This window comes from Ranitomeya variabilis, chromosome 4 (assembly GCF_051348905.1).
Source record: "Ranitomeya variabilis isolate aRanVar5 chromosome 4, aRanVar5.hap1, whole genome shotgun sequence".
Lineage (NCBI taxonomy): Eukaryota > Metazoa > Chordata > Amphibia > Anura > Dendrobatidae > Ranitomeya > Ranitomeya variabilis.
Window position 1 is genome coordinate 29797249 of NC_135235.1, and position 27280 is coordinate 29824528.

Below are 27280 nucleotides of genomic sequence, written 5' to 3' on the forward strand. Positions count from 1 at the left end.
TGTCACTCAAGTTGGTCAGGTCGGATGGGCGTGGTCACAGCGCTGTTTGTCCCCCAGGATCCTGCTCATCATTACGTTGGTGGCGTAGTGGTGTGCGCATGTCCAGCAGGCAAATCCACTGCCCAGGAGATGAATAACAGCGCGGTCTTCGCTATTCAGCCGTTTACCGGTGGGCGCGGCCATCTTTCCTGTGGCCGCGCCTGCGCAGATGGAGCGCTCTGCTGCCCGGGGCTTCAGGAAAATGGCCGCCGCGATCTCCATCTGCGCACGCGCGGAATCCCGCGCAGTGGATTCGCCTGCTGGACATGCGCACACCACTACGCCACCAACGTAATGATGAGCAGGATCCTGGGGGACAAACAGCGCTGTGACCACGCCCATCCGACCTGACCAACTTGAGTGACAGGACAAAACGGCCACTTCACAAAGGTATTTCGGCAGCCTAACGGGGGTGTAAAGGCACCAAAAAGGCACTAATGTAAAGCCCAGCTCTGCCCCTATTTCACACTATTTTTATCTAATCTTTAAAAAACGGGGTGATAGGTTCCCTTTAAAAAGAAAATGACGCACTTTTGTTATTATTTACTGTTTTTACGTCATCCCATTTTGCAGTGACCCTATAATAGGATTCTCCAGGTCAGGGCGATGACGGCGGCACCAAACTTGTATCTTTTTTTATGATTATATATACTGTATATACGGTAGAGTAGGACCCATCAGAGGGAGATCATCTATTACTGTAAGTTGTATGAAAAAAAATAAATAAAAAAAATATTTTTGAGAAGTATTATTCATATTGAATATTTGTCTGTGTTTTCACATGGCCTAGATTTATGTACATGTGCTGCTGTGTTCTTATATATATATACACACACATATACACACATATTTTGTGATCCTTTTTGTCGCCATTGTCTTAGAGCCACAACTCCCTGTTTTTCTATGGCTGGGGCCACGTACAATCTTGTTTATTATGGAGCCAGGGGACGGGGGTTATTTTATGCCATTTTGGGCTAAACTTTTTTTTTTTTCTAATGCAGCTGCAGCGATGGGAAAACAAACACTTTGGAATCTTTTTTTTCCTGTTTCTGGAGTTTATGGAACAGGTTAATTTCATACTTCGATAGATTGGACTTTTGCGGGCCCAGCGATAAGTGTATGGGGGGGGGGGGTGATCACGTCGCTGGGGCCTGACGGGAGCTGCCGCACACGCGCATTGGTGACAGCTCCATATAAATGCCGCTGTAAGGGGTTAACGGCGGCGTCGAATTTCAATTAATTTTTGTCTTTAACTGTTTTTGCTACTTTTCGCACTAATGTCCGTTTTCATAACCTGACATTTTATGCACAGAATTTTGTGATGTTTTAGCCAAAAATGTAATTCTAGCTAAAGTGTCTAAAAAAAAAAAATCTAAATATTAATATCACAGAAAAAAAACAAAGTGATTAACCCGGCCCAAAGTGGGCAGCAGCAGCAGTGTGCATGGAGAGCGAAAGCAGCAGCGCAGCCGGCGATGGACGCACATTACAGACTTTATTGTAGGAAGTTTTTAATGAAAACTGTTTAAAAAATCCTTACTTTGCATTAATGGAGCAAATGAGCAATTTTAATATTTTTGTTCATTTCTATAGCGCCTATATATTCCCCAGCACTTTACGATTTTAGTGCTATAGTGTTTATATTCTCTTAGGGGGAGGTTATACACATTCGCCTGAACGCTATTCCTCCTCATCCCCCCATAGACTCGGAGAGGCACGTCTCACTGAAGGAGTAGAAGGGAATGAGCCTCTGCCAGATGTCTGGAGGCACAGGATCAAGAATATTAAAATCCATAATGTCCCTTTTGTTCATGGTCCATCAGATGCATTAGTCAACTGGTCCGGCCAAAATCTGTACGTCTTGTATCAACAGTGTTTGAGCACCTTCGGCACTGGGAAGATGACCATAGGAAATCTAGTTTCAGATGCAGACCGGTTATTTTAGTTCGGTCAGGTAGGCTGCCCCCATAATAAAAAAAAAAAAAAAAAAAAAAAAAAGGCTTTTATAGACCCAAAATTTGGAAACCATTTCTTCACAGCTTCCACTGGTGACCATGCATCCCCATTCTGGAGGCCAATATATGACTTGTATACTGCAATTTCCAGGTGTCTGAGAAGGTGGATGGGGACTATCTGCCATGATGTCTCCCACACACAAACTGTTCCTACGCACCTGTCTCTATGTAGCAGATACAGCATACAGAATGTTATAACAGCAGTACTGAGCATTGTGGCTGTGACTCCAGCTCTGGGAGGTGAGCTAAAATCTTAATTAGAAAGTAGCACCAATCTGTGCACCTCCACTTTTCTTCCCTCTTGAAAGACTTCTAATCAGCAGCTGTAATGCGATCCCTCACTAAGCTAACTATCCATCTTGTTTCGACCAAGACAGATTTTAGCTGAGTTTCATAGGGAACGATGAGAAATAGGCAAAGGGAGAAGAAATGGCTCATACATGGGGAAAGCAGAAGATTTCTCTGATGAGAAGATAGATTACAAAAGTACTACTGACTGATGCAAGTTTGCTAAAGTGACAGTGACCATTTAAGAGCTCTGTGGACATCTGAGGGTTAAGTGAAGCCTTCTCGTGACCTAGGATCATGGCTGCGTTTTGGTTGAACCTGCCACTACTCTGTTTTATCGCACTGGATCACACCTGTTCAGAGAAAATAAAAACCACTCCAAGGTCGGAGGTCGATGTCGAGAAAATGTTTGCTCTTTATAATAAAGATTCATATTATAGACACGGCATTCGCAGTAATTGTACATGCCTGGTCACAAACGTGGTCATAGCCCTTACACCCAGAGTCCACAGATGGCCTAACAGCGCTACCAGCCAACGGCATGCAAAGGGGGAGAAAAAAATCCAAGTAAAGGCAATATGAGCGTAAGGAACAGACACGCTAATGGAGCCAAAACTCAGCACCTACTTCATAAGCAATGACGGAGGATAGAAATGTGTGCTCGGACCTCCCCATACCGATAGGTCACAAAAAGACTCGCAGGACCCTGGGTCAGAAGCCACTGCCGGCCCTGCGAATATCCTCCAACCTGCTTCCCATTAGTACGTCCCGTGACGTCCTTATGACATAGCAAGGGGCTGACTAATCAAAAGAAGCGCCTTCAGATAGAAGGTTTCGGTGGTCTTCTCCAGCAGCCACAGACTAAGGACCTGCATGGCTATGAATGGTGAAAGGACTCATGCAAGGCTTCCCTGCTAGAAAACGAAAGGAGTCATAACTCTACTGTACATCACTACACTGTGCAGATTATCAAAGGGATTTGTAGATTATGGCCTGAACAGGAACGATCTGCCGTACCAGAAACGGGCACCATTTGTTATCCTAACAGACCATACAGTAAAAATCCCAGATTGTCCCTTTAAAAGTAGAGCCGATTGTTTACTGTGCCTCTTGATTTCACTTTGAACTTTTGAAAAAGTTTTTGGTAATATAACATACGTCCAAAAAATACGCTATAAAAGCATACAAAAAAACTCCCCATTGATGAAAGTCGGCATGAATGTAAGCGCTCGCGTCAGCCCCTTCTCCTGGGAAATCTGTCTAAAGACCGACCAGTGTGATGACTGCAGCATCCCAGCTCTGAGCCCCTGCTGCCTAGGATCGCCCACAGATGTCACATCTAAAGTCGGAGGGTCAGGTGATTTACTGACATTACTTCTTCCCCCAGTGTGTCCTCATTGCCTTGCATGCGTAGAGACAATGTAAAGCCGGCAGCTGTTAATGCACAGAAAGTATCTCAAGTGCTTTTCTAACTCTTTACATATCAGTCCGTGAGCGGCCCGGGGTGTAAAAGCAGGAATGAATGTGATAAGCAAATGGCACCATTACAGCATGTGACCCCATGCCTAAAATTTTCAGAATCCTAAACTGAAACGTGAAGACCAGGATGAGCCGTGGAAAGAGGAAAAAAAAAAACAAGACGGTGCAGTTGAAGCACTTATGCGTGTTTTACCATATCGTATTTCGTGAACCATGCCGGATCAGAACTTGTAAAAAGAAACAAAAAAGTATAATGTACAAAAGACATAACGTGGTAATCACAGACTGTACATACAGATCTCTACAGGAACATTTACAGAAAGGCTCCGCTTCTCCGCGATGTAAGCCTCCTTAGCTCATCTTAGGCCCCCTTCTTCCTCTGAAATGTGGAGGCTCCGTTGTATTCACATGCTGGGCCCTTGTGTCCTACCCTCCCATATAACAAGTGCTATCAATATCGTCACCTACGCTCCGGCTTACAGAAAGCAAAAAAAAAAAAAAAAGTATTGGCAACGTGGATTTCTCCAGGGAGGAAGAAAAATAGAAATCCAGTGACATCCGCCAACAATCGGGAGAAGGCAACCAAATATCAGGACATGAAATCAGAATGACAAAAACAAACCAGGCGCGTCATGGAGGCCGTGCCGCCCCGAGGGTGAGCGCCCATGCAAACGACCAACAGAAAATTTACAGACATTTCCCGTGAAAACTTTTTTTCTAATTTTTTTTTTTCTTTTTTTTTTTTAGCCGTCCACTCGTCACGTTGTTTTATGCATAGGAAGAGTCCAGACGACCTGTCGGCAAACCGGCCGCCATCTTGCACGATGACCCATGATGCAATCTGATCTGGTAGCTTATTTTTCTTTCCACAGGAATAGTCTCTATAGGGTTCTTCCCAGAATAACTAAATCCTTAGGGAATCCTTCCATTTTGGCAATTTCAAAGCAGCCGAGCTTACTGTAGAAATCCAGGATGCGTTTATCGTCTGGTCTCACCTCGCAGAAAGCGCCGCGTGAACCTAAGAATTGGAAAAAGAAGAAACATCAGCCCTGCACCACAGTGCTAGGATATGGACACTGTCACCAGACAAAAAAAACCCCCAGAAAACCTGCAAGTTTCTAATATTTTGCTTTGTCAGGTATGATGGGGGCCAGTTGTCAGAGCCTCGCAGTGCAGTACGGCCTCCCGTCCACAGACTACTTACCATTGGCTTTCAGAGAAGACAGCAGACACGCCATCATGCCCTTCGCTACGCTGGGATCCGTCACTTTCTTGTGAATATCCACTTTTATTAAAGAAGGGAAATTAGCAAGGAATGTATCGGGTAAGATTTCTTGCTCCTCGTGAAAACTGAGCATTATTTTCTAAATGAAAGAGGAAGAAAAAAAAAAAGGAAAAATAAGATAAAAGACTGTCAGGCACCAAGATAAATCTGTAAAAAAAAAAAAGAAAAGAAAAGAAAATTGCCCCTTTCTCCCCAGCTTTGGTCTCATCTTGGCTCGTTTATTCTAAGGATAATGAATACGGCAGAAAAACATGAAGACCTTGGTTAGATGGTAGATACCGGGGGTCTCATCAATCACTAGGCTAGGGGTCCCCACCCCCTGCACTGTCACACACGTGGTCTCTACATCTATAGGGCTGATATCGGGGCGCTGTACCTCCGCCGCAGAAAGCTCTTTGTCCTCTTTGGGTTTGGTATATTTCTCCTGCATGAAAGGTATCCAGGAATGTTTGCATTTTGTCAGATATGGCGTAACGTCCGCTGTGCCCACGGCATAGCCGCATATCCCGTCCTCGTCTTCCAGAACAAAACAGTAGTCGAGGCTGTGAGACAGAAGTCCTCCGACAAGCCTAGAAGACAGAAAACGAGAAGCGTCAGAAAGGGATCAGAGCTAGAGTTGGAAAGTGAATAGTCATACATATAAACCCGAGCTGTAGGTGGGAAGAAGGGACGTAAAATGCTGCAAAGGGGTAAACAATGGGGGAGTTATGACTGCTTAGGTCAGAATATATAAGTTGGGAGCATTATAGAAAATGGTCTATAAACTGGTCAAACCCTTACAAGGGTTATGTAGGGACTTTCACTTGAAATGACCAAGTGCTGAAGATTTACAGTGCATGGTCCTGGGCTTTAACTCTGCGCTATTGTAAATTTACAGCACAGGATTACAGCTCCTGTAATCTAGCAGGAGCAGGTCGGGTCTCTGGCGGGCAGACACATTCAGGACCTGGGAGGAAGACAAGCAGTTTATAGCCATTTCTTTTTTGTATTGTGCTGGCTGAATAGAACTCAGTGGGCGCTATACAGTGTAGGAAGCATTTGTGCCGTCGATGGTTCTGCAGGACCCAGATTGCCAAACGCCTGGCCGGCATAGCACAGCTGCTGAGTTCTCAGCAGACTCACGCCAGTGACATGTTTCCCCCATTAGCAGTGAAAAAAAGAAGCTGTACCCCAGAGGTCTGTTATAATCTATTGGAAGACAAAATTATGTAGAAAAAAAAATACCCACATTAAGTATCCACCAAAATCGTCTGCAGAATTAATTCAACTGGTTATTTGGTGTGAAAAGTGGAGAGTAGGGAAAAAAAAAAAAAAAAAAAAAAAATCGAAACCCAAAAAAAGGGTCATATTTAATGTATAATATTTTACTTTCCCTTAATTTGGGTTAAACTATCTTTTCCTTTCTTGTGGCTGAAAGTGTTGGCACCTTTAAATTGTTCCAGAAAATGAAGTATTACTTCCAGAAAATTATTTCAATTAACCCCTTCACCCCGAAGCCTGTTTTCACCTAAGTGACAGGGCCAATTTTTAGAATTCTGACCACTGTCACTTTATGAGGTCATAACTCTAAAACGCTTCAACGGATCCTGGTGATTCTGAGATTGTTTTCTCGTGACATATTGTACTTTATGATAGTGGTAAAACTTCTTCGATATGACTTGCATTTATTTGTGAAAAAAACAAAAATTTGTCGAAAATTATGAAAATTTAGCAATTTTCAAACTTTTAGTTTTTATGCCCTTAAATTAGAGAGTTATATCTCATAATATAGTTAATAAACAACATTTCCCACATGTCTGCTTTACATCAGCACAATTTTGGAAACATAATTTATTTTTGTTAGGGAGTTATAAGGGTTAAAAGTTGACCAGCGATTTCTCATTTTTGCAAAACCATTTTTTTTACGGACCACCTCACACTTGAAGTGACTTTGAGGGGTCTATATGACAGAAAATGCCCAAAAGTGACACCATTCTAAAAACTGCACCCCTCAAGGTACTCAAAACCACATTCAAAAAGTTTATTAACCCTTCAGGTGCTTCACAGGAATTTTTGGAATGTTTAACCCCTTCCCGACCCATGACGCCACATAGGCGTCATGAAAACCCGTGTCAATCCGACCCATGACGCCTATGTGGCGTCATGGAATGATCGCGTCCCTGCAGATCGGGTGAAGGGGTTAACTCCTATTTTACCCGATCTGCAGGGAGAGGGGGAGTGGTACTTCAGCCCAGGGGGGGTGGCTTCACCCCCCCGTGGCTACGATCGCTCTGATTGGCTGTTGAAAGTGAAACTGCCAATCAGAGCGATTTGTAATATTTCACCTAAAAAACTGGTGAAATATTACAATCCAGCCATGGCCGATGCTGCAATATCATCGGCCATGGCTGGAAACACTAATGTGACCCCCCCCCACCCCACCGATCGCCCCCCCAGTGCTCCGTTATAGGGTCCGGTCCCCTCCGTCCGCCTGCCGGCTCCCCCGTCCTGCTGTCCGCTCCCCCGTCCTCCTGCCCGCTCCCCCCCTGCTCCTATGTCACCCCCCCGTGCTCCGACGCCCCCCCCGTGCCCCGATCTCCCCCCCCTTATACTTACCGAGGCTCCCGGTCCCCGTCCGCCTCCATCATGGGCGCCGCCATCTTCCAAAATGGCGGGCGCATGCTCAGTGCGCCCGCCGGCCGGCAGATTCATTAGAGGTACATTTTGATCGCTGTGGTAGGTTCTATCAGAGCGATCAAAATAAAAAAATAATAAATAAACCCCCCCCTTTATCACCCCCATAGGTAGGGACAATAATAAAATAAAGAAAATATTTTTTTTTCTTTTTCCACTAGGGTTAGGGTTAGAACTAGGGTTAGAACTAGGGGTAGGGTTAGGGGTAGGGTTAGGGTTATGGCATGTGCACACAGAGCGGATCGGCCGCGGATCCGCAGCGGATCGGCCGCGGATCCGCAGCGGATCCGCCGCGGATCGGCCGCGGATCCGCAGCGGATCGGCCGCGGATCCGCAGCGGATCGGCCGCGGATCCGCAGCGGATCCGCAGCGGATCCGCAGCGGATCGGCCGCGGATCCGCAGCGGATCGGCAGCGGATCGGCCGCGGATCCGCAGCGGATCGGCAGCGGATCGGCAGCGGATCCGCAGCGGATCGGCAGCGGATCGGCAGCGGATCCGCAGCGGATCCGCAGCGGATCGGCCGCGGATCCGCAGCGGATCCGCAGCGGATCGGCCGCGGATCCGCAGCGGATTGGCCGCGGATCCGCAGCGGATTGGCCGCTGCAAATTCGAAGCAGTTTTCCATCAGGTTTACAGTACCATGTACACCTAAGGAAAACCAAATCCGCTGTGCCCATGGTGCGGAAAATTCCGTGCAGAAACGCTGCGTTGTATTTTCCGCAGCATGTCAATTCTTTGTGCGGATTCCGCAGCGTTTTACACCTGTTCCTCAATAGGAATCCGCAGGTGAAATCTGCACAAAAAAACACTGGAAATCTGCTGTAAATCCGCAGGTAAAACGCAGTGCCTTTTACCTGCAGATTTTTCAAAAATCATGAGGAAAAATCTCACACGAATCCGCAACGTGGGCACATAGCCTTAGGGTTAGGGTTGGAATTAGAGTTAGGGTTGGAATTAGGGCTAGGGTTTGAAATAGGGTTAAGATTAGGCTTGTGGTTAGGGTTACGGATAGGGTTAGGGGTGTGTTGGGGTTACAGTTGTGGTTAGGGTTGGGATTAGGGTTACGGTTGGGATTAGGGTTAGGATTAGGGTTGGAATTAGGGTTACGGGTGTGTTGCGGTTAGGGTTGTGGTTAGGGGTGTGTTGGGGTTAAGGTTGTGATTAGGGTTATGGCTACAGTTGGGATTAGGATTAGGGGTGTGTTGGGGTTAGTGTTGAAGTTAGAATTGAGGGGTTTCCACTGTTTAGGCACATCAGGGGTCTCCAAACGCAACATGGCGCCACCATTGATTCCAGCCAATCTTGCGTTCAAAAAGTCAAATGGTGCTCCCGCCCTTCCAAGCCCCGACGTGCGCCCAAACAGTGGTTTACCCCCACATTTGGGGTACCAGCGTACTCAGGACAAACTGGGCAACAACTGCTGGGGTCTAATTTCTCCTGTTACCCTTGCAAAAATAAAAAATTACTTGCTAAAACATAATTTTTGAGGAAAGAACAATTATTTTTTATTTTCACGGCTCTGCGTTATAAACTTCTGTGAAGCACTTGGGGGTTGAAAGTGCTCACCACACATCTAGATAAGTTCCTTCGGGGGTCTAGTTTCCAAAATGGGGTCACTTGTGGGGTGTTTCTACTGTTTAGGTACATCAGGGGCTCTGCAAATGCAATGTGACGCCCGCAGACCATTCCATCAAAGTCTGCATTTCAAATGTCACTACTTCCCTTCCGAGCCCTGACGTGTGCCCAAACAGTGGTTTACCCCCACATATGGGGTATCAGCGTACTCACAACAAACTGGGCAACAAATATTGGGGTCCAAATTCTCCTGTTACCCTTGTGAAAATAAAAAATTGCTTGCTAAAACATCTTTTTTGAGGAAAGAAAAATGATTTTTTATTTTCACGGCTCTGCGTTGTAAACTTCTGTGAAGCACTTGGGGGTTGAACGTGCTCACCACACATCTAGATAAGTTCCTTGGGGGGTCTAGTTTCCAAAATGGGGTCACTTGTGGGGGGTTTCTACTGTTTAGGCATATCAGGGGCTCTGCAAACGCAACCTGACGCCCGCAGAGCATTCCATCAAAGTCTGCATTTCAAAACGTCACTACTTCCCTTCCGAACCCCGACGTGTGCCAAAACAGTGGTTTACCCCCACATATGGGGTATCAGCGTACTCAGGAGAAACTGGACAACAACTTTTGGGGTCCAATTTCTCCTGTTACTCTTGCAAAAATAAAAAAAATTCTGGGCTAAAAAAATATTTTTGAGGAAAGGAAACACATTTTTTATTTTCACGGCTCTGCGTTATAAACTTCTGTGAAGCACTTGGGGGTTCAAAGTGCTCACTACACATCTAGATAAGTTCCCTTGGGGGTCTAGTTTCCAAAATGGAGTCAATTGTGGGGAGTTCCTACTGTTTAGGCACATCAGGGGCTCTGCAAACGCAACCTGACGCCCGCAGAGCATTCCATCAAAGTCTGCATTTCAAAACGTCACTACTTCCCTTCCGAACCCTGACGTGTGCCAAAACAGTGGTTTACCCCCACATATGGGGTATCAGCGTACTCAGGAGAAACTGGACAACAACTTTTGGGGTCCAATTTCTCCTGTTACCCTTGGGAAAATAAAAAATTGTGGGCTAAAAAATCATTTTTGAGAAAAGAAAAATTATTTTTTATTTTCATGGCTCTGCGTTATAAACTTCTGTGAAGCACTTGGGGGTTCAAAGTGCTCACCACACATCTAGATTAGTTCCTTGGGAGGTCTAGTTTCCAAAATGGGGTCACTTGTGCGGGAGCTCCAATGTTTAGGCACATAGGGGCTCTCCAAACGCGACATGGTGTCCGCTAATGATTGGAGCTAATTTTCCATTCAAAAAGCCAAATGGCGTGCCTTCCCTTCCGAGCCCTGCCGTGCGCCCAAACAGTGGTTTACCCCCACATATGGGGTATCATCGTACTCAGAACAAACTGGACAAAAACATTTGGGGTCCAATTTCTCCTATTACCCTTGGGAAAATAAAAAATTCTGGGCTAAAAATCATTTTTGAGGAAAGAAAAATTATTTTTTTATTTTCACGGCTCTGCGTTATAAACTTCTGTGAAGCACCTGGGGGTTATAAGTGCTCACTATGCATCTAGATAAGTTTCTTGGGGGGTCTAGTTTCCAAAATGGGGTCACTTGTAGGGGAGCTCCAATGTTTAGGCACACAGGGGCTCTCCAAACGCGACATGGTGTCCGCTAACGATTGGAGCTAATTTTCCATTCAAAAAGTCAAATGGCACGCCTCCCCTTCCGAGCCTTGCCGTGCACCCAAACAGTGGTTTACCCCCACATATGAGGTATCGGCATACTAAGGAGAAATTGCCCAACAAATTTTAGGATCCATTTTATCCTGTTGCCCATGTGAAAATGAAAGAATTGAGGCTAAAAGAAATTTTGTGTGAAAAAAAAGTACTTTTTCATTTTTGCGGATCAATTTGTGAAGCACCTGGGGGTTTAAAGTGCTCACTATGCCTCTGGATGAGTTCCTTGGGGGGTCTAGTTTCCAAAATGGGGTCACTTGTGGAGGAGCTCCAATGTTTAGGCACACAGGAGCTTTCCAAACGCGACATGGTGTCCGCTAACGATGGAGATAATTTTCCATTCAAAAAGTCAAATGGCGCTCCTTCCCTTCCGAGCCTTACCATGTGCCCAAACAGTGGTTTACCCCCACATGTGAGGTATTGGTGTACTCAGGAGAAATTGCCCAACAAAATTTAGGATCCATTTTATCCTGTTGCCCATGTGAAAATGAAAAAATTGAGGCTAAAATAATTTTTTTGTGAAAAAAAAAGTACTTTTTCATTTTTACGGATCAATTTGTGAAGCACCTGGGGGTTTAAAGTGCTCACTATGCTTCTAGATAAGTTCCTTGGGGGGTCTAGTTTCCAAAATGTGGTCACTTGTGGGGGAGCTCCAATGTTTAGGCACACGGGGGCTCTCCAAACGCGACATGGTGTCCGCTAAAGATTGGAGCCAATTTTTCATTAAAAAAGTCAAATGGCGCTCCTTCCCTTCCGAGCCCTGCCGTGCGCCCAAACAGTGGTTTACCCCCACATATGAGGTATCAGCGTACTCAGGACAAATTGGACAACAACGTCCCTGGTCCAGTTTCTCCTTTTACCCTTGGGAAAATAAAAAAATTGTTGCTAAAAGATCATTTTTGTGACTAAAAAGTTAAATGTTCATTTTTTACTTCCATGTTGCTTCTGCTGCTGTGAAACACCTGAAGGGTTAATAAACTTCTTGAATGTGGTTTTGAGCACCTTGAGGGGTGCAGTTTTTAGAATGGTGTCACTTTTGGGTATTTTCAGCCATATAGAACCCTCAAAATGACTTCAAATGTGAGGTGGTCCCTAAAAAAAATGGTTTTGTAAATTTTGTTGTAAAAATGAGAAATCACTGGTCAAATTTTAACCCTTATAACTTCCTAGCAAAAAAAAAAATTGTTTCCAAAATTGAGCTGATGTAAAGTAGACATGTGGGAAACGTTATTTATTAACTATTTTGTGTCACATAACTCTCTGGTTTAACAGAATAAAAATTCAAAATGTGAAAATTGCGAAATTTTCAAATTTTTTGCCACATTTCCGTTTTTTTCACAAATAAACTCAAAAATTATCGACCTAAATTTACCACTAACATGAAGCCCAATATGTCACGAAAAAACAATCTCAGAATCGCTAGGATCCGTTGAAGCGTTCCTGAGTTATTACCTCATAAAGGGACACTGGTCAGAATTGCAAAAAACGGCAAGGTCATTAAGGCCAAAATAGGCTGGGTCATGAAGGGGTTAAAAAAAATTGAACATTTAACTTTTTTTTCACAAATGTTTTACTTCAGATCCAATTTGTTTTATTTTACCAAGGTTAACAGGAGAAATTGGAACAAAAAAGTCGTTGTACAATTTGTCCTGAGTACGCCGATACCCCACATGTTGGGGTAAACCATTGATTGGGCACATGGCAGAGCTCGGAAGGGAAGGAGCGCCATTTGACTTTTCAATGCAAAATTGGCTGGAATTGAGATCGGAACCCATGTCGCGATTGGAGAGCCCCTAATGTGCCTAAACAGTGGAAACCCCCACAAGTGACACCATTTTGGAAAGTAGACCCTCTAAGAAACTAATCTAGATGTGTGGTGAGCACTTTGAACCTCCAAGTGCTTCACAGAAGTTTATAATGTAGAGCCGTAAAAATAAAATTAATATTAATTTTCACAAAAAATGATCTTTTTGCCCCAAATTTTTTATTTTCCCAAGGGTAGCAGGGTAAATTGGACCCCAAAAGTTGTTGTGCAATTTGTCCTGAGTACGCTGATACTTCATATATGGGGATAAACCACTGTTTGGGCGCATGGCAGAGCTCGGAAGGGAAGGAGCGCCATTTGACTTTTCAATGCAAAATTGGCTGGAATTGAGATCGGAACCCATGTCGTGTTTGGAGAGCCCCTGAAGTGCCTAAACAGTGGAAACCCCCACAAGTGACACCATTTTGCAAAGAAGACCACCTAAGGAACTTATCTAGATGTGTGGTGAGCACTTTTAACCCCCAATTGTTTCACTAAAGTTTAGAATGTAGCGCTGTGAAAAATCCAAAAATCATTTTTTCTTTCCACAAAATGATGTTTTAGCCCGCAATTTTTTTTTCCCAAGGGTAACAAGAGAAATTGGACCACAAAAGTTATTGTCCAATTTGTCCTGAGTACGCTGATACCCCATATATTGGGGGGAACCACTGTTTGGGCGCACGGCAGAGCTCGGAAGGGAAGGAGCGCCGTTTGAAATGCAGACTTAGATGGATTGGTCTGCAGGTGTCATGTTGCATTTGCAGAGCCCCTGATGTACCTAAACAGTAGAAACCCCCCACAAGTGACCCCATATTGGAAACTAGACCCCCCAGGGAACTTATCTAGATGTGTTGTGAGAACTTTGAACCAACAAGTGTTTCACTACAGTTTATCACGCAGAGCCGTGAAAATAAAAAATATTTTTTTTTCCACGAAACTGATATTTTAGCCCCCACGTTTTTATTTTCCCAAGGGTAACAGGACAAATTGGACCGCAAAAGTTGTTGTCCAACTTGTCCTGAGAACGCTGATACCCCATATGTTGGGGGAAACCACTGTTTGGGCGCACAGGAGAACTCGGAAGGGAAGGAGCACTGTTTTAGTTTTTCAAAGCAGAATTGGCTGGAATTGAGATCGGACGCCATGTCGCGTTTGGAGAGCCCCTGATGTGCCTAAACAGTGAAAACTCCCCAATTCTAACTGAAACCCTAACCCCAACCCTAGCCCTAACCCTAGCCCTAACCCCAACCCCAACCCTAACCCTAACCCTAGTCCTAACCCTAGCGCTACTTTCACACTAGCGGTTTTTTGCATACGTCGCAATGCGTCGTTTTGGCGAAAAAACGCATCCTGCAAAGTCATCTGCAGGATGCATTTTTTCCCCATAGACTAACATTAGCGACGCATTGCGACGTATTGACACACGTCGCAACGTCGTGTTGTGGCGGACCGCCGGCAGCAAAAAACGTTACATGTAACTTTTTTTGTGCCGACGGTCCACCATTTCCGACCGCGCATGCGCGGCTGGAACTCCGCCCCCACCTCCCCGCACCTCACAATGGGGCAGCGGATGCGTGGAAAAACAGCATCCGCTGCCCCCGTTGTGCGGCGCTTGCACAGTATGCGTCGGTACGTCGGGCCGACGCAGAGCGACGGCCCCGTACCGACGCTAGTGTGAAAGTAGCCTAACGGGAAAATGGAAATAAATATATTTTTTAAAATTTTATTATTTTTCCCTAACTAAGGGGGTGATGAAGGGGGATTTGATTTACTTTTATAGCGTTTTTTGGGCAGATTTTTATGGTTGGCAGCCATCACACACTAAAAGACGCTTTTTATTGCAAAAAATAGTTTTTGCATCACCACATTTTGAGAGCTATAATTTATCCATATTTTGGTCCACAGAGTCATGTGAGATCTTGTTTTTTGCGGGACGAGTTGACGTTTTTATTGGTACCATTTTCGGGCACATGACATTTTTTGATCGCTTTTTATTCTGATTTTTGGGAGACGGAATGAACAAAAACCAGCAATTCCTGAAATTCTTTTGGGGGGGGGGGCGTTTATACCATTCCACGTGTGGTAAAATTGATAAAGCAGTTTTATTCTTCAGGTCAGTACGATTACAGCGATACCTCATTTATGTAATTTTTTTATGTTTTGGCGCTTTTACACAATAAAAACTGTTTTATATAAAAAATTAATTGTTTTTGCATCGCTTTATTCTGAGAGCTATAACTTTTTATTTTTCGCTGATGATGCTGTATGGCGGCTTTTTTTTTGCGTGACAAGATGACGTTTTCAGCGGTACCATGGTTATTTATATCCGTCTTTTTGATCGCGTGTTCCACTTTTTGTTTGGCAGTATGAGAATAAAGCGTTTTTTGCCTCGGTTTTTTTTTTTTTTACGATGTTCACTGAAGGGGTTAACTAGTGATATAGTTTTATAGTTGGGGTCGTTACGGACGCGGCGATACTAAATATGTGTACTTTTATTGTGTGAATTTTTTTTTTATTTAGATAAAGAAATGTATTTATGGGAATTTTTATTTTTTTTTTTTTTTTTTTTTTACACATGTGGACATTTTTTTTTTTACTTTTTTACTTTGTCCCAGGGGGGGACATCACAGATCAGTGATCTGACAGTGTGCACAGCACTCTGTCAGATCACCGATCTTAGAGGCACATTACAGAGGCTTGCCGGCGCCTGCTATGAGGAATTCTCAGCAGGCGCCGGCAAGCAGGGTCATCTCATGACCCGGAAGGAGTCCCGCGGCCATCTTGGATCCGGGGACTCTCATCGCGCTGCTCCGGTGAGAGAGCGCAGGGAGCCCCCGTCCCTGCGCGATCCCCCTCTATGCCGCTGTCACTATTGACAGCGGCATCAGAGGGGTTAAATGCCCGCGATCGGCGATAGCGCCGATCGTGGGCATTGCTGCGGGGTGTCAGCTGTCATTAACAGCTGACACCCGCACCCGATCACCGCAGCGCTCAGCGCGAGACCGCGGTGATCGATGCGCCGTACTAGTACTAGTACTGCGGCTGGCACTAATGCAGTGCACGAAGGGGTTAAACTTGTTTTGTTATTCACATGTTTACTTCCTTTGTGTGTATTGAAACAACACAAAGAAGAAGAAAAAAGAAAAAAAAACACACGGAGAGAAAAAAAAAGGCCAATTGGACATAATTTCACATAAAACCCCCAAAATGGGCCGGACAAAATTGTCGGCACCCTCAACTCTATTTGGTTGCACATCCTTTGGAATAAATAACTTAATCATTCGCTTCAAATAACCATCAACAAGCTTTTTACACCTCTTAGTTGGAATTTTGGAGCACTCTTCATTTGCAGACTGCTCCAGGTCGCTCATATGTGAAGGCGCCTTCTCACAACAGCAATTTTAAGATCTCTCCACAGATGATCATTGGGATTTAGATCCGGACTCATTTCTGCCACTTCAGAACTCTTCAGCTCTGTGTTTCATCCATTTCTTCATCTTTCTTGAAGTATGTTTGGGGTCATTGTCCTGCTGGAAAACCCACGACCTAGGACCCAAACCCAGCTTTCTGACTCTGGGAACTACATTGCCACCCAAAATCCTTTGGTAATCTTCAGATTTCATGATGCCTTGCACACAGTCAATAGTAATCTACCGCACTCCCTAAGTGGAATATCTTATGCAGAAATGTAGTTTTCAAAATGCTAATTTATTTAAATACAATAGGAAAATATCGGATCAAACACGAAGTAAATAATACAATATGTATATGCGACACAACAGAGTCTAAGGTCGCTCAATCCAGGTACTATGAGTGTTTCTTTTGGAGCAAGGTATCCCCGTAACATCACACAGCAGGACGCAGGAGCGCTGCCCTTCTCCTAAACAAGGCTTTCACTTTCTCCAAAGCAAGACGCTGATGCGCCGCTTAAAACACAGACTCTTAAGGAGGGGAGGGGCGAAACGTCATCACTGGGGTTGAGCGACTTTGATCTCTCTCGCTCTCTCTCGCTCTCCCCTCCGTCCCCAGCACTGAAAATTTCGTTTTAAACATTAGAAATCCCTACAGCGCACAAGCGATAAGATGGCGATGGGCGTACACGCCCCCTTAGACCTATGTCATCACTCTGCCCACGCTCCTTCATTGGCTGAAAAAATGGCGCTAAACGCGTCATACAAAACGCGACTTTGGCGCCAAGATCGCGTATCGCGTGGCCGACCCCACACAGGGATCGGGTCGGGTTTCATGAGACGCCGACTTTGCCAAAAGTCGGCGACTTATGAAAATGAACGATCCGTTTCGCTCAACCCTAGTCATCACTGTTGTGTCGCATATACATATTGTATTATTTACTTAGTGTTTGATCCGATATTTTCCTATTGTATTTAAATAAATTAGCATTTTGAAAACTACATTTCTGCATAAGATATTCCACTTAGGGAGTGCGGTAGATTACTATATACTGTTACTAGACCACACGGTCTGTCATTCCAGCACCCCGGACTATCATAGAGTGCAGGCCAATATTTTATATTTATTGCACACAGTCAAGGCATCCAGTGCCAGAGGCAGAAAACCCCCAAAATATCTGTGAACCTCCACCATATTTGACTGTAGGTACTTTGTTTTTTTCTTTGAAGGCCACATTCAGTTTTCGGTAAACAGTAGAATCATGTGCTTTACCAAAATGCTCTCTCTCGGTCTCATCTGTCCACAAGACTCTTTCCCAGAAGGATTTTGGCTTACTCACGTATATTTTGGCAAACTGCAGTCTAGCTTTTTTATGTCTGTGTCAGCAGTGGAGTCCTCCTGGGTCTCCTGCCATGCCATTTCATTCAAATGTTGATGGATAGTTTGCACTGACACTGATGCACCCTGAGCCTGCAGGATAGCTGGAATTTTATCAATTTTTCTCAGCCATTCACATCCAGTGAGATTAGCTACAGTGCCATGGGTTGTAAACTTCTTGATTATGTTGCGCACCGTGGACAAAGGAGTCTGAACAAGAAAAAAGATATGCATATCAATGGGATCACCATGAAAAAATATTTACTTTATTAATACACACAGCAAGGTGAGACATACACTTTATATGTGTAAGATAAACTTGTTGAAAGGTGCTTGTGGGTATTTGGTTCCATTTTGTATAGGGGGGTTGCACATAGCCTACTAGCTCTGTGTATGTCGTTTGGTTTTTAAATGTTTTTAATGTATGTCTCACCTTGCTGTGTGTATTAATAAAGTAAATATTTTTTCATGGTGATCCCATTGATATGCATATCTTTTTTCTTGTTCAGACTCAATTGCTTTTTATATGCATGTGGCTGATCCCTGACTAAAATTGTTTCAGTGGTGCCCGCCATTTTCTTTGTACACCGTGGACAAAGGAACATCAAGTTCTCTGGAGATAGACTTGTAACCTTGAGATTGTTGATATTTTTCATCAATTTTGGTTCTCAAGTCTTCATACAGTTCTCTGCTCCTCTTTCTGGTCTCCATGCTTAGTGTGGCACACAATGGAAAGATTGAGTCAACTTCTCCCCTTTTTATCTGGTTTCAGGTGTGATTTTCATATTACCCACACCTGTTACTTGCCACAGGTGAGTTTGACCGAGCATCACATACTTGAAGTCCGCCAGCAGGCAGTGTTTGAGGGACTCCACCGCTGCATATACCGAGTAGATCCCCTGCTCAGCTGCACATTATGACATGAAAGAACAGAGACATCTCCAAAAATAATAAATTACACTTACTTGTCTCCTATCAAGTCAGGTTGGCTCTCAAATGGCAGATCGTCCATTGCATCGTCATACATTTCTCTACAAATCTTGTAAACAGACGCCTAGAAATGAAATATATAGAAAATTACATATCACCAGATTTCTTTTTATTATTAAGCAATTTTCTAAATAGTCTTTCTTAAAACTTTTACTATTTTAATGATGTTTCCTATCATTGTACAGGAGGAGGTGAGCTGTGACATCCACCTATTGTGAATGGTGGATCCTGTGTTATCTACTGTATATAGAGGTGTTATCAGTCATTGTACAGGAGGAGGAGGTGAGCTGTGACATCACCTATTGTGAATGGTGGATCCTGTGTATAGAGGTGGATCCTGACTTAGCAGTTATTGTACAGGTGGAGGGGGGAGGTAAATTACTAGGGACATGAGAGACTCACCTCATCTTTTGGATAATAAGGTCTTATGGAGTAGACTTTAGAAGTCGGCGTCAGTGGAGGAGGCTGAAAAAACAGGTCATTTGCTCCCTCAATTGGAAGCAAACGCTAGGAAAAATAAGAAGAACAGAAGATAAGTCAGAGCTGGAAGTATCAGAATGAAAGCAAAACTATAAAATAAAAAAATATGTATAAAAAAAAAATATCTGAACGGCACTGTTAAAAAAAAATAAACATGCCACCGCAGGAATATCTCAGCAAAGCCAAAAAAAATAAATAAAAAACTATAAAAAAAAAAATAAAAAAAAAAGCACACAGAGGTCAATTCACATCATTGTGCCCCGCAGGGTAACGTCTTGGCTACCTTAGCAGGTGCAGTATAGTGCCATAACGCGAATGGCACGTGAATAGGATTGGTCTGAAGAGGGTTGACTGTGACAAGAGGAGGCGCGCCGTCCTGCACAGTACTATGCCACCACATGCAGCGCGCGCCAGGACACCTGTGAGAGGGAAAAAGATCAGCTGCGCCGGAAAGTCCATGAGCAAATTGGTATTGATCACCCCCAGTATGGTAAAGTACTTCAAGAATTAAATCTACCGCTTCACCTTTGTTCATGGAGTTTCAGTGTAGGAGCGCCAAGCCTGCGCTTGCTGCGCGCGTGCGCGAAAGGGGCGAGCGCAATGCGACCTGCAAAGGAATAGTGTGAAACGCGACAACGTGCTATGCTATTTCGCTGCCGGCGCTTGGGACCGCAACGTCTCCTCCACCTGAAAAACAGGATGGTTAGAAATAAAGTAATAAATGAGTTTGTGGATATGAGGTTGTTACAGTCTAAGCCTTCAGCAGACCAAGCCTTTCATCCCCTCGGGAGGCACAGAAACGGATTGTCCAAAATTAACGTGTGAACATAAATAAAGTCATTGAGTTTTGAATTCATATTGATACCTGGAACTCTCCTGCTAGACCTCCTCTAAAGGCGCAGGGCTCTTGGTCTCCACTTAAGAACTGTGCTGAAGATTGACTACGACACCCTGTTGAAATCAGATCCAAGCGGAGAACATTATATGTAGGGGTTTTTAGGGTTTTGATTTTTTTTGTCTGCATTTTCAGCAAAATACCTAAGGACTCCCTAACTTCACTAATGCTCCAGCCCCCTCCCCCTGCTGCAGAACAGACAAAGACCTGCCGCGCTGACATCTAGTGGCAGCAAGCAATATGACAGCCCTACTCCTAGTACTCAAGTCACATTTATCCATCATTTACTCTGCCGCCACCTTATAATAAAAACGTAATCGCAAGGATCTGCAGATAAGAGGACTGCAAATAGGAAACAGCAATGGGTGACCAACCCGACCATCATTGCCTCAGCCTAATGCAAGGTGGATCCAAAGCCTCCGCAGAAGAGGTGGTCAGATACACAACAGGTGCAGGCGGCCGACAGCGGACTCAGATCTATACTCCACAGGTTTACTACAGAGGACTATACAGCGAGACCTAGGGCCCGAGTGCAAGTGTGAATCCTCCCTCGTCAGCAGGAACTACCTAGTGTATACAAGAGTGCAAACCAGGCATCTAAAGGGAATGCATCCATCATAACACTGTACAGGAGGAGGAGGTGAGCTGTGACATCACCTATTGTGAATGGTGGATCCTGTGTTATCTACTGTATATAGAGGTGTTATCAGTCATTGTACAGGAGGAGGTGAGCTGTGACATCACCTATTGTGAATGGCGGATCCTATAATATCTACTGTATATAGCATTGATATCAGTCATTGCAGCTGGTAGCAATCTTTATAATGTACGTCTTTTAATAAAGCGTTTACTACATTAACAGAAGTCACTTATTACCATTTCCACATCTTACAATTAAAGGGAACCTGTCACCCCCAAAATGGCTGGTGAGGTAAGCTCACCGGCATCAGGGGCTTTTCTACAGCATTCTGTAATGCTGTAGATAAGCCCCCGATGTTACCTGAAAGAGGAGAAAAAGACGTTCGATTATACTCACCCAGGGGCAGTCCCGCTGCGGTCCGGTCGGATGGGTGTCTCCGGTCCGCTCCGGCGCCTCCCATCTTCGTTCCATGACGTGCTCTTCGGGTCTTTACGCCGCGGCTCCGGCGCAGGCGTACTTTGTCTGCCCTGTTGAGGGCAGAGCAAAGTACTGCAGTGCGCAGGCGCCGGGCCTCTCTGACCTTTCCGGCGCCTGCGCACTGCAGTACTTTGCTCTGCCCTCAACAGGGCAGACAAAGTACGCCTGCGCCGGAGCCGCGGCGTAAAGACCCGAAGAGGACGTCATGGAATGAAGATGGGAGGCGCCGGAGCGGACCGGAGACACCCATCCGACCGGACCACAGCGGGACCGCCCCTGGGAGAGTATAATCTAACGTCTTTTTCTCCTCTTTCAGGTAACATCGGCGGCTTATCTACAGCATTACAGAATGCTGTAGATAAGCCCCTGATGCCGGTGAGCTTACCTCACCAGCCATTTTGGGGGTGACAGGTTCCCTTTAAGGCCAATCATACACAGCTCAGATATACTATATATATGTTCTGCCCGTGCTATAATAAGGCACTTAGAAAAAAAAACAGAGGAGCCAGCCCCATCATTAATCAGTGAGCAATAATATTTCATGTAGTATTAGGAAGGGAAAGTAATCTGCAGTGTTTCCAGCATCATTTTTTGCCTCCAAGTGTTCCCCTCCCACTCTTAATGGTAAAAGCTCAAGACAGAATCAGTCTTCTTCCCCTTCTGGCAGCTGATAGTATAGCGGAGAGGGAAAAAGGTACTGTATTGCCATGTACTACAGTGCAGAGAGTAATTACTATTGGCTTTCCAGTGAGCTGCATGTTACTGAAAGCAAAGCTTCAATCTGGAGTAACTTCATTAAATCACAGAATTGTTGTAAAGCAAAATGTGTTCCAGAACTAGAAAAAAAAGGATTGGTGAACTACTGGATGTAGCTGAACATTATATGTATTCGGAGGGGGGAGGCTCCTGCTGCAGCCAGTTGTCTTCTACAGAGAAGGGATGGAGGATACAGCCGATTTCTTAAGACACAGAGAATATGTCTTTACATACACTGCTCAAAAAAATAAAGGGAACACTTAAACACCTCCAAGTCCATCACACTTCTGTGAAATCAACCTGTCCAGTTATGAAGCAACATTGATTGTGAATCAATTACTCCTGCTGTTGTGGAAATGGAACAGAAAACAGGAAGAAATGAAAGGCAGTTAGCAAAACAGCCCCTATAAAGGAGTGGTTCTACAGGGGGTGACCACAGACCATTTCTGTTCTCATACTTTTTGGCTGTTTTGGTCACTTTTACATTGTGTCATTGCTCTCAACCCTAGAGATACTGTACAGTAGCATCAGGCGGTGTCTACAATCCACAGAAGTTGCTCAGGTAGTGCAGCTCATCCAGGATGGCACATCAATGTGAGCTGTGGCAAGAATCGTAGCTGTGTCTGTCACCACAGTGTCCAGAGCATGGAGCAGATACCAGGAGACAGGCCAGTACACCAGAAGACGTGGAGGGGGCTGTAGGAGGGCAAACAGCCAGCAGCAGGACCGCTACCTCCACCTTTGTGCAAGGAGGAACAGGAAGAGCAGTGCCAGAGCCCTGCAAAATGACCTCCGCAGCCACTAACATCCATGTGCCTGCTCAAGCTGTCAGAAACAGACTGCATGAGGGTGGTATGAGGGCCCAACGTCCACAAGTGGGTGTTGGGCTTACGGCCCAACAACGTGCAGGGAGATTGGCAGATTCGACATTGGTGCCCTGTGCTCTTCACGGATGAGAGCAGGTTCACACTGAGCACATGTGGCAGACGTGAGAGTCTGGAGACGTTGTAGAGAATGTTTTGCTGTCTACAACATCCTCCAGAATGACCGATTTGGCAGTGGGTCAGTAATGGTGTGGGGTGGCAATTCTTTGTAGGGCCGCACAGCCCTCCATGTGCTCACCAGAGGTAGCCTGACTGCCATTAGGTACTGAGATGAGATCCTCAGACCCCTGGTGAGACCATATGCTGGTGCAGTTGGCCCTGAGTTCCTCCTAATGCAGGACAATGCCAGACCTCATGTGGCTGGAGTGTGCCAGAAGTTCCTGCAAGAAGGCGGCATTGAAGCTATGGACTGGCCCGCCCGTTCCCCAGACCTGAATCCAATCGAGCACATCTGGGACATCGTGTCTCGCTCCATTGCGCCACAGATTGTCTAGGAGTTGACGGATGTCTTAATCAAGGTCTGGGAGGAGATCCCTCAGGAGACCATCTGCCGCATCATCAGGAGCATGCCCAGGCATCGTAGGGAGGTCATACAGGCACGTGGAGGCCACACACACTACTGAGCATCATTTCCTTGTATTGAGGCATTTCCACTGAAGTTGGATCAGCCAGCAATTTGATTTTCCACTTTGATTTTGAGCATCATTCCAAATCCAGACCTCCATGGGATATTCATTTTGACTTGCATCGATCATTTTTAGGTTTTATTGTTCTCAATGCATACCACTATGTAATGAATAAAGATTTGCAACTGGCATATTTCAGTCAGTGATATCTAAGATGTGGTATTTTCATGGTCCCTTTATTTTTTGAGCAGCGTATTTCTTTGTTTTAATTGTAATATGGGACAAGACAGGTTGAAAAAACGAAGACTGGATTAAAGGATAACAAAATCTAGAAGTGATACGTAAACAGGAGATGATGCTCCCCTTACTGGTTGTCAGTCAGCAGGAAACACACAGGTCAGTCTCCTGATAACCCGCTCTATTTGGTACCAGCAGAGAAGTTGGATTTATCAAAAAGGACTTGGTTACTCAATGATCTCCTGCCAGACATATAGAAAATGGGGGAGGCTCCCGCTACAGTCAGTCATCTGAGCTCTTGAGATATCTTTATAGATTTCTTAGTTGAAATAAGATCGAAGTAACAGAAAAGATTATGGAACCGCTCAGGTATATATTTTTTCCTTTTAATCTCTGGCAGATATCCAAATGGGTGGGGCTTAGCTAAGGGGCGGAGCTCAACATTCTCTCTCTTCAGCTACTGACATTGCAGAGGAGGATTGGGGGGAGGCTCCTGCTGCAGACACACTTGTCTTACACTCAATAAGGGTTACATTGCTGATCTCCTGGAATATAGTGAACAGCCAGATATATTATGGGAAGAAATGCAAAGAACATTTTCATCAGTGTCTTTTCTATGTTCCTTGAAATAGTTTTCAGGATTGGACTTGGGCCATAATAAAACACAATTATTTTTAAATAAATGGACTCAAAAATGCATATGCCATAAATGTTAGGCTAGGCGAGGGTCCTAGACCTAATTTTTTTTAGTTTATTTTATTTATTTTTAAAGAATGGGACTTTTATTCTGGAGATAGATGCGGTGGTCTCACATTACACATTTCGGGCATATACCATAAATGTCCAAGAGGAGATTACCCTTTTAAAGGGGTATTCCCAAGTCCAAGATCCTATACCAATATATAGTAGGTGTAATAATAATAGCAAATACTTTAAATTACCAATTTAGTACAGATCAGGCTCACTATGTCGCTTACCCCATGTGCAGGGCATTGCAGTAGCTTAGGTATCCTTGCTTTCAACCACTAAGAGCTGTCCAACTGTCACTATATGAGTGATTGTATCCATGGATTCCGAAGCTACTGCAAAGCCCTGCACATGGGGTAAGCGACATAGCTAACCAGAAGAACTATACTCAATTTTTAATTTGAGGTATTTGCTAATATTATTATTACACTTACTACATATTGGGATAGCATCTTGGAGATGGGAATACCTGTTTAAGGCTATAGGTGGTAACAGTAAGGCTGGAATCACACATTCAGGTCTTTTTGAACCAAAGTCAGAAGTGGATCTAGTGGAATATACCAGTCCTTCCTTTACATTTTTCTATCCACTTCGGTCTTTGGCTTTAAAAACTGAAAATGTAATGTGATTCCAACTGTACAAAGAGTGGAAATGGCGGAAGAAATGTGACTTTAGTGTATCCGTTAGCCCTAGATTCCCTACGCTGCCTGGTCTACAGCGGTGCTATATAATATGGCGGCAGAGCGCGGTATGCGTCTTTCTTTCTCCATCCATTAGCAGCAGACACTTGTGCTCAGGTCTCTCCCATCTGTGCACAATGAGGAAGACACAATACAATCGTTAGTAAACGAGAGAATAGGACACACACCACCTGCTTATGATCTGGAAGCAATTGTGGCTCCGAGGCGCCACGTAAGCGCAAGATTTCTGCAAACTAAAGATTTGATTCTCCGTCTGTATCCAAGGAATCCAAAGTTCCTTCAGACAAAAGAAAAATATGTCCCGAGTATTTACTCAGGTTTTGGTTTCTATAATTTAGATTTGTAATTTGGAGCCACATAGGTGGCAAGTTGTCCCCGTTTTCAGGAAGGACGCCCCTCGAAGCACCCCAGCATCGCTGCCTGCTGTGTCGTGTAAAAGCAAGATTTCCACACTGCTCCTTTAAGCGACTTTGAAACCTGAAAATAAAATGAGGCTACGCAAGTAGTCCTAGGCCATGCTGGTGCACGCAGAGTTTACTAGCAAAAAAAATGTGAAAATTTACCTGCAAACGCAATATGGTACAGACATCTCCACGACTGCACAACATTTGGTTTGCCCAAAGTCAATTCAAATTGAAGCCCACCCCGGATCTGTGATGATGTAAAAGCCCCTCTGCACCAGAATAGCCTTGCGCAAAGCTCGCGTGCGCTGATGGGAATGGGGGAGGGGTGGGGATGTCACCTTGCTCTTTTTCCAGTATGTCAATTGTTGCTCTCGCATAATTCTGTCAAAAATAGCAATCGCGTTATGGGTACACAGCAAGCAGCGGGCTACTGGGTCCATGATACACTTGGTATAGAGCAGAGCCCAATTGTTTTCAGACCGGTCCACAGTAACACAAAATATCAGAGATTACACATTTCATGATTGCATAGGCCCACAGGGGGAATAAAACATGCCGTACAATAGGAAAAAAAAAAAAAAAAAGAGGAAGAAAGAGGCTTCACTCGGGAAAAAAAAAAAGTCTAAATTCATCATTAGCCCAAGTTTTGTTCACCCCGGAGCAAGCAACTGTGTGATCAAGAGCGAAGGCAGCAGAAAGGATTCTTCCGTCACGTACCTAGCCACTGGACAAATGACTTCACCATAGAAATGATACTCTTAATATCCCAGACGTAAGGGTACAAGTCGTACAGGATGGTCCGATTCGGAGAGTTAGAAAGTCGGGTGAACATGCTCAGCACAACACTGCACATCTCCTCGAACTTGGATGCTCTCTCTCTCCATTCAGTGACCTGCAAGACACAGAAGACAGAAGCCTAAGGTTAGGTGGATTCATAACTGGCTCAGTGATCGTACTCAAAGAGGGATCAGAAATGGTTGCACATCTAATCGGAAGAGTGTTTCAACTGGGGTACCACAAGGCTCTGTCCCGGCCCCAGTGCTGTTCAACATTTTTATAAATGATCTAGATAAGGGAACCGAAGGTAAATTGATCAAACCTGCAGTCGATACAAAAGCTCTAGTGTTAACTATCCCTCCTAAAAGACAGAGAAAAGATTCAGAAGGCTCTTAGATATGCTTGACCAATAGCCAGAGACTAACAGAATGGTATTTAACTGGGAGAAATTCAATATTCTACATGCGGACAAGAAAAATTACAACTACAGAATGGGAGGACTAGAACTAAGCAACAGCATGTGTAAAGAGACTTGGGTATACTAATAGATCACAGACTGTACATGAGTCAACAGTGTGATGCAGCAGCAAAAAAGCAAACAGTTCTGGGATCTATTAAAAGAAGCGTAGAGTCTAGACCACTTGAAGTAATTATCCCCCTCTAATTCTACTTGGTCAGGCCTCATCTGGAACACTGTGTCCAGTTCTGGGCACAACATTTAAAAAAAAAAAAATTAAAAAAAGACATTGAAAAACTGGAGCAAGATCAGAGAAGAGCTACCAGGATGGTGAGCGGACTGCATAGTATGTCCTACAAGGAACGGTTAAAGAATCTCGCAATGTTTTGATTGCAAAAAAGAAGGCCAAAAGGAGACTTAATAGCTGTCTACAAATATCTGAAGGGCTGTCACAGTGTAGAGGAATCATCCTTATTCTCATTTGCTCATTGAAACAGGAGAAGCAATGGAATGAAACTGAAAGGGAGAAGATA

At 44.4% G+C, this 27280-nt stretch overlaps 1 protein-coding gene across 1 annotated transcript in view; it reads right to left on the reverse strand.

The window, feature by feature from the left end:
* Positions 1-2733: 2733 nt before the first annotated feature.
* OGA (O-GlcNAcase) overlaps positions 2734-27280 on the reverse strand; it is a 60319-nt gene continuing 35772 nt past the window's right edge. The window contains exons 10-16 of the mRNA XM_077258263.1: positions 26231-26405; positions 20012-20097; positions 19069-19173; positions 18642-18730; positions 5483-5675; positions 5026-5185; positions 2734-4839 (exon numbers count right to left, since the gene is read on the reverse strand). Of these exons, the coding sequence (XP_077114378.1) occupies positions 4703-4839; positions 5026-5185; positions 5483-5675; positions 18642-18730; positions 19069-19173; positions 20012-20097; positions 26231-26405 (945 nt within the window). The 3' untranslated portion in view covers positions 2734-4702. The remainder of the gene's footprint in view (positions 4840-5025; positions 5186-5482; positions 5676-18641; positions 18731-19068; positions 19174-20011; positions 20098-26230; positions 26406-27280) is intronic.